Raw genomic sequence first — 8,268 nt, forward strand, 5'->3', positions numbered from 1 at the left:
GTTATGTACGAGCATGTATGTCATTGTTTTTGCACAACTATGTACACACACCAATCTTTGTCAAAAATTTGCACAACACAACAACTATACTGCACAGTTTAACATTTTTTGGTTTTTTTTGGGTTTTTTTTTTGGGGGGTGGGGTGGGGGGTGGGGGGGTTTATTTTTATTTTATTTTATTTTATTTTTCTAAAGATTCTTTTCACATATATATGTTTTCAAAGTTCTTATGTGAGGTGCATACTTAAAGAAATTGCTTACAAAATTAAAATAATGCGCAAACAAAAATACGAAATACTTTTTGCTCAGTGATTCATGAAAAACTGAACCAAACAAATTGAAAACATTTCACAAATGACAATATAACATTTCCGTAAATTAACATATTTTTTTTAATTAGAATTTTTTTTCGGAATATGAAATTCTCGGACTCCAATAATTATTTCTTCATATATATGTTGTGGAACAAAATTGAGTTTTTCACACACTTTAATATTCATGTGTTCATGAGTAACAATTGATTTCTTCATATATATGTTGTGGAACAAAATTGAGTTTTTCACAAAATTTAATATTCATCTGTTCAAGAGTTTTTAATAAAGATTTGAAAATAGTTTTAACATATATACAATTGTCAGGAACTTGTAAAAATTGTTTCATAATGAATTTTGCAAGTTTTTTAATTTTTTTAAAAAATAAATTCATTATATTTCACAAATTGTAACAAAACATTTTTGTCAATCAAATTTCAATCAGTGTGTTTAGTTTCAGTTTTTTGAATTCAATTTGTTGGAAAATGAGATTTTTTATTTTTCATGTTTTTTCTTTTTAGTAAATATTTTTTAAATTTTAAACATTTTATTTTTATTTTTTTAGATGCACAAGTAAAATATTTGTCAAAAACTATTTCAAAAAATTAAGTAATACACAAAAATACAAACAATATACTAAATTTTCATATTATTTTTATATTTTTAGTATTTAGTGAATTTGTTAAAACATAATTTCAAGAAAATTATATTTTTTAAGTGTATTTATATTAGGTGTGTCTAAAAATTAAAAAATTGATTAAAATATTAAAAAATTCAGTATAAACAAAAAATATGAAAAATAATAAAGTAAAATTTTTTGAATTTTTTTTAAAAAAAATCTTAAACCAAGTAAAGTGAGTAATTTTTTTCCTATGCCTTTTTAGCAGAATTACACATTGGAAGAAGTCCAAATTCTATTGTTTTTTTCTATACAAATTAATTTAAATATACACATCCAGCAAGTCCTTTATATGCATACTCCCAATATGTATGTTTCCTAGGCATGCTTGCTGCGAGTCCGGATCCTCTCCTTGAGAACCCTCCTCCACATCCTACTTGCAACCGCTGAGATTAGCCGTTGCACATCCAACGGCTGAGATTTAAAAAAAAATGAAATTTTCGTCCATTCCCAACCAAACAAAACACGGCTCTCACAGAGGTTATGCCCACTCCTCTCACACAGCCTACAGCCTACACTCAGCCCTTCTCCTCTACCCTCACCGGCGACCCAATATCGGCGGTGACCCACTCTCGACGTCGTTGCAGATCCGATGACGGTAACCCAGTCTCAAATCGATACAGATTTTGTCTAGGTGGGTCTTTGGCAAACCAGAGGTTAGTCTTCCTCTTTTCCTCGCACTATGTAATTTATTATTTGAGCTTGAAACATTATCTGTCTCAGCCGTGGATTATTTGTTTGAGCTTAATAATGGGTTAGAGACATTATTGATTTGAGCTTAACAAACATTATTTGAGCTTAACATTGGGTTCAGCTTAACATTATTTGAGCTTAACAATAGATACAAATTGTTGTATTAGAGACATTATCTGTGTAATGGATTATTGATTATGTTTGATTGAGCTTGAAACATATCCTCTTCCCAAAAATGTGTGGTTGGAATTTTTTAAAACTTTTTCTCTGCCTCATACTGTATAATTTATTATTTGAGCTTGAAACATTATCTGTCTCAGCCGTGGATTGTTTGTTTGAGCTTAACAATGGGTTAGAGACATTATTGATTTGAGATTAACAATGTTTGAGCTTAACAAACAATATTTGAGCTTGACAATGGGTTCAGCTTAACATTATTTGAGCTTAACAATCGATACAAATTGCTATGTTAAAGACATTATCTGTGTAATGGATTATTGATTATGTTTGATTGAGCTTGAAACATATCCTCTTCCCAAAACTGTGTGGTTAGAATTTTTTAAAACTGAACTTAGTCTCTAAGTTTTTATGGCTGGAATATTTTTTCAAATTGAAATTATGTTTTTATGTGTCTAAAATAAAGATTTAATTTATGTACCTAAGATTTTATTTATATAGGTTTTCAGTTGCATTTTGATATTGATATGAAACCTGAGAATGATTGTGCTTGGAAGCCAAAATGACATTTGATTCTGAACAATGTGCGTATGATTTTTATAATACATATGGAGGAAGAATGGGGTTTAGCATAAGAAGGGATTATTGTAGGAAGAACAAGTTCACTAACTAACTTATTTGTAGACTTTTGGTTTGCAACAAGGAGGGATTTTGAAAGGTTGACAAGCGACACCCATTGGCAAAAAACCCTAGAGCTGAAACTAGGACTGGTTGTGAGGCTCGACTTTATATTAAATTAGATGAGGGTACTGGGAAATTTGTTGTGACTGATTTCAAAGAAAAACACAACCATGATCTTGTATCACCCGAGTGTGCCCACATGTTGCCATCACAAAGAAAGATATCAACTACCCAAGTAATTGAGTTAGATTTGGCGGCACAATCTGGTCTTCGTTTAGGCCAGTCTTTTGAACTCATGGGTACAGAAGCTGGTAGAAGGCAATGTCTTGGGTTTACGAAATTAGATCAAAAAAATTATTTGAGAACCAAAAGACAACAAAGTTTAGCATATGAGGAAGTAGGCAATGTGTTGCAATACTTTAAAGAAAAATCTTTGCAGAATCCTTCCTTTTTTTATGCTTTTCAATTAGATAATGAGGAGCAAATAACCAATATGTTTTGGGCCGATGAACAAATGATCATGGATTATGCCCAATTTGGTGATGTTGTCACATTTGATATGATTTACAAGTTAAACAAAGAACATAAACCCTTTGCATCTTTTGTGGGATTCAACCATCATAGGAAAACAGTTATATTTGGTGCAGCATTGTTGTATGATGAGACTGCTGAATCGTTTGTATGGTTGTTTGAAAATTTTCTAGAGGCTATGTCAAGAAAGGCACCAAAAACTTTGTTCACCGATCAAGATGCTGCAATGGCTAAAGCCATACCCATCATTATGCCTGACACAAGTCACCGATTGTGTACTTGGCATTTGATGCAAAATGCATTAAAACATGTTAACTGTTTGTTCCAAGATAAGGGGGTGAAGGGTGTACTAAATAAATTCTTCTTTGACATTGAAGATGCAAATCAATGGAAGTTAGAGTGGACGGAAATGCTTGATAAATATGATGTGCATGAAAACATTCGGTTGAAATTGACTTTTGTGGTGAAAGAAAAATGGGGCTAGCCTTACGTTAGATCAACATGGGCTGCGGGAATGAGTACCACACAACTTAGTGAATCTTTTAATGCTTTTTTGAAGGATTACATTCGTTCTGATTTTAACTTAAATGAATTCTTCATGCATTTCGAAAGGGTACTTTACGAGAAGCGATACAAGGAGTTAGAAGCATGATATGCTTTGTGCCAAAGGTTACCAAAGGTGAAAGCAACAATAAGAATGCTAATTCAAATGGGTAATGTCTACACAAAAAAGATCTTTGAGGAATTTTAAAATGAGTACTTTCGATCCATTGAATTGGACATAGAAGCTATTGAATATGGAGAGGCTAGTACCATTTACACAGTTGTTGATGTTGGTAGCAAACATGCAAGGAAAGTGAAGATAGAGAGGGATGTCTCTTTGGGTTGTAATTGTACAAAGTTTGAAAGGGAAGGAATCTTGTGTTGTCACTCATTGAAGGTTATTAGAGACATATTGAAGATGAAAGAGGTTCCTCCACAATACATTCTAAAGAGGTGGACCAAACAAGCAAGAGCCGAAACTGTGAAGGACATTAAGGGGAATGACATTCAAGTAGATGTGAAATTCCAATAAGTCTTGCGGTATAAGACATTGATGACCGCATTTAGAGCACTAGCAAGTAGAGCTGCTGAAACTGAAGAAACTTATGATTTTTGTATTGCACACCTTGCTACATTAGGTGCAAATGTTGAACGCAAGTTAAGTGCTCATTTTGGTGTTGGAAATGAAGTAGGTAATGATGATGACACCCAAAGCTTTGAAGTGTATTGCGAAGATGTGAATCATGTTGTGCAACCAATAGGATTCAAGAAAAATGTGGCAACTAGTAAGGGTAAAAGGAGGGTAAAAGGTGGATTCGAAACGGTGTTGGTAGTGAACTCCAAAAAAAAATCCCGTGCTAACAGCATGGCTTTGTCATAATCTATTGCAAGTTCAACAGTTGCACCTTCTCCATTATCTGTTGGAGGAGATATGTATGTTCGTCAACATGTTCCTCCTCTTCAACCTCTTCCTCCCCTTCATCCTCTTCCTCCATCTTTATCCATGGGTGGTAATTCTATTCCTCCGCCATTGATGTATCCCACATATCATGTAAGTGTTACTTTAACATTGTATTTTTTTGTGTGGATATAATATGTGACTCAAACCATGAATGAAACCATAATTGCGAAGCCTAATATATGACATTGTTGTAGGCGAACAATTTGCGGGAAATGTATGTAGTGCCAAATTATTTGCCAACTTCAATGCCTCAACATCATTCTGCTCAACCAACATTCTAGTCACTACTACAAGGTTCATGTGGATATGACATTGGGTTTTGATATTCTCAAGAATCAACTGTCCAATCTGTAGTCAGGTCCGTCCTTGATGTATTTTTAATTTATAGTTGCTGAAAATTCTGGGCTTTTAGTTGATGAAAATTCTGTGATAGCATGTATTTACTTGATAAAAATTCTGTCTTTTTCTTTTTAGGCTATGGACAAGCAGAAACAGAAGCAAACTGATGCTGAAATTGGGTTGGAAAGTGAAGTCATGGCCTCTGAAATTGTGAAGCAAACTGCTGCTGGAAAGTGATGTGGAGGAATGTGTGTTCAAATGTTATTATGGCTTGTATGTATGTTCACAGCAAACTATGAAGCAATGTGTGCATAATGGACCACTGTGTTATTTTATATAGACCAATGTGTTAAATTACATGGACCAATGTGTTAATTTTGATGGACCAATGTTTTAATTTAGATGTTAAACTTGTATTGGTTGATGTTCATTTACAGTTGATTTTAATTTAGATGTTAAACCCAAGTGAGCTGGTTGTGGTTCATGTTCATTTAACTTGGTTGATGTTGGTTAATGTTCATTTAACTTGTATTGGTGTCCATGTTGGTTCTGGTTCTGGTTCTGATGTTGGTTGATGTTCATGTTCATTTAACTTGGTTGTTGTTGGGATGTTAATGTATTGCTTCTGGTATGCTGGTTCATTTACAGTTTATCATCTGGTATGCTGTTAACATGGGCTGCTGGATCTGTTGTTACTGGTTTTGTAGATGGTGTTGCAGAATTCATTATGTCTGCAATGATTTTGGCTATGGTTCTGCAATGATCTTCATTATGTCTGCAATGGTTATGGTTCTGTAATGGTTCTGCAATGATCTTGATTATGTCTGCAATGATTTTGCTGGACACATGGTTTTGTAGATGGACACCAGCAATGATCTTGGCTATGATAGAAAACTCCTTCCAGCAATTATTTTTATGGTGGAAAACTCCAACTGTCTCACCCTATTATCCAGTTCAAGGATTAAAAGTTTATGTTTTTTGTGCAATTGTGATGTGGAACCTGAACAGCCTCAATTTCTACATTTTCAAACCCTGTGCCAATTAATGAGTTGATATTTTCTTGTGTTATTATGGGTATCAAGAAATGGTTAACAGTTTTGAATTGCAGATTCAGGACCCTTGAAAAACTCCATTAAATTCTCAGTTTCTTAGTTGTGTTACTCAATCCCTCAATAGAATCACCATGGTAGTGTACTAGCTACACAAAAAAACTTTCCCTCAGGCCTTCAAATTCACAACTGGAAATTGAAGCAAAAACAATGGAAATTATGAGATACAAAATGACCTCATATATTATAGTGAAACTATCATATTATCTAATATTCGCCTCAATTACATTACTGCAGCATTCCACAACATGAGTGAGGCCACAATTACTATGTAAACGATGACACAACTGACCTATTAGAATTGAAGCATTCAAGCTGATTTCAACATTCCAAAATGATCTTGGCTAAGCCAAAATGCTAACAATAAGTCATGCTGCTGGCATACTCATTCCATCATTCATTCCAAAATTCATTTCATCATTCATTCCATAACAGATAACAAGTTGAATGTTTCCCAAAATTCATTTCATCATTCATTCCATAACAGATAATAGATAACAAGTTGATGTACATAAAACCCAAAATGGTACAAACTTCCATTCAGTTTCCCAAAATATAATAAAGTACAAAAGTTATATCATAAAGTACAAAATGATAGAAAATACAATGAAGTACACCATCTTTTTGATATTATTTTCCATCCTTTGAAGCCTTTGACCATAGTCATTTTCCATGTAATGAAGCATCATCCTTACATAATCGTTCAAGTCTTTTACTGTTATACCAGCAGAAGCTGTACTGTTGGAACGGATTCTGGACGTAACGTCTTCATCATCTTCATCTACAAACTTGAAGTAATTGCAATGGTGAGTGAGAGTGTTACTCTACAATGCATGCGAATCAATTAGTTGAATAAAACAAATATTAATGTGACTAATAAAGGAAGAAAATAGCTAGAATTACCAACTTACATATTTTGATGGGCAAACAAAGAACAAACACCCTTCATTTCCATGCTCATTGGTTCTTACAATATGTATGGCCGCGGTTCTTCCACAATTGCACAGCCTCGGTAGTAATCTTATGTTGCTAATGTTAGAAGAAGAAGCCATTTTTTAAATATGCATACATGAGAAATTTTTTAAATAGCAGTTCTATAGAGGAGAGAGACAGAGTGTGAAGGCTAATGGAAGTTGCTCTTATGAAAGTTAGTTCTAAATCTGTGAAGGCTAATAGAAGTTGGTGCTAATGGACAGAGTGTGAAGGCTAAAAATATATTGAGGCTAATGATTCAGTGCTAATGGTTAGAAGTTGGAGCAATTAAGGTTGAGGAAGCAATATATTGAGGGAGATGAAGCAATATATTAAGTTGGAGAAATATATTGAGGCTAGAAGTTGGTGCTAACGGTTCAACCAATAGAAATATATTGAGGGAGATGACGCAATTAAGTAATGACCTAAAAAATATATCAGTGCTATTTAGATATTCAGGTCAGTAATTAAGTAATTCATGGGATTATACTGTCACTAAGTTTTGAAAAATATATCAGTGCTATTCAGATATTCAGGTCAGTAATTCTAGCTGACTTCTTTGTATACATCTTACATATTCAGGTCAGTACTGAATGTGGTATTTTGAAATTTTGCTTTTAGTAACAATTTGTTAAATAATTCTAATTTTTATATTAGTGCGTATTAATTAAGGCATGCTTTGGTTTGGTTTGGTTTGGTTTGGTTTGGTTTGCATAGTGATTAATGTGCTCTTTATGTATTGTAAACTATAATACAATTGATGCTGTTTTATTATAGATCTGTATGTAAAATATTCAAAGTTTGTTTTTAATTAAGTGAACCAGGTCATCATTATTAACAAATTGTGTTATATTTAACAATACAAAATAATCTGTAGCAAGCTTGATATATTTTGGTGAAGAATAAATTTATTTTGTTTTTCATGAACTCACATTTAGGGAGCATACCTTATTCAATGGATACTAATTTATCAAAAAATGGCTACTGTTTCATCAAAAACAGGGAGCATATTTCATGAATTTGCTATTGGTTTATCAAAAATTGCCTACTGATTTAAAGAATTGGTATTCAGATTGTTCCGATTTCATATCATATTTCCATGAATTACTTGTCTCTCTGGAATTTAAGACAGAAAATTAGAGAAATAATTACAAATGGAGAGAGATGGGAAAAAAGAAGAAGAAGAAGAAACCCAAATCAAAGCTGAAAATTTTTAGCCGTTGGTATCCCAAATCGAAGCCCTAATTTTGAAATTCCAAATCTAAAAGCCCT

At 33.1% G+C, this 8,268-nt stretch overlaps 1 protein-coding gene across 1 annotated transcript; it reads left to right on the plus strand.

Moving 5' to 3' along the window:
- Positions 1–1,473: 1,473 nt before the first annotated feature.
- LOC145822088 (protein FAR1-RELATED SEQUENCE 5-like) lies at positions 1,474–4,147 on the plus strand. Its single transcript, XM_082918678.1, has 4 exons — positions 1,474–1,646; positions 2,614–3,535; positions 3,685–3,751; positions 3,858–4,147. The coding sequence occupies exons 1-4, from the start codon at positions 1,474–1,476 to the stop codon at positions 4,145–4,147; spliced, it is 1,452 nt and encodes a 483-aa protein (XP_082774804.1).
- The last annotated feature ends 4,121 nt before the right edge of the window (positions 4,148–8,268 follow it).

The sequence above is a fragment of the Camellia sinensis genome, chromosome 3, assembly GCF_055761805.1.
Source record: "Camellia sinensis isolate YWXY chromosome 3, ASM5576180v1, whole genome shotgun sequence".
NCBI lineage: Eukaryota > Viridiplantae > Streptophyta > Magnoliopsida > Ericales > Theaceae > Camellia > Camellia sinensis.

Coding starts and splice junctions, on each gene's coding strand:
- LOC145822088 (XM_082918678.1), top strand. CDS start 1,474: ATGCCCACTCCTCTCACACAGCCTACAGCCTACACTCAGCCCTTCTCC. Junction 1,647..2,613: donor GGGTCTTTGGCAAACCAGAG/GTTAGTCTTCCT, acceptor AAAAAACCCTAG/AGCTGAAACTAGGACTGGTT. Junction 3,536..3,684: donor GGTTGAAATTGACTTTTGTG/GTGAAAGAAAAA, acceptor GCATTTCGAAAG/GGTACTTTACGAGAAGCGAT.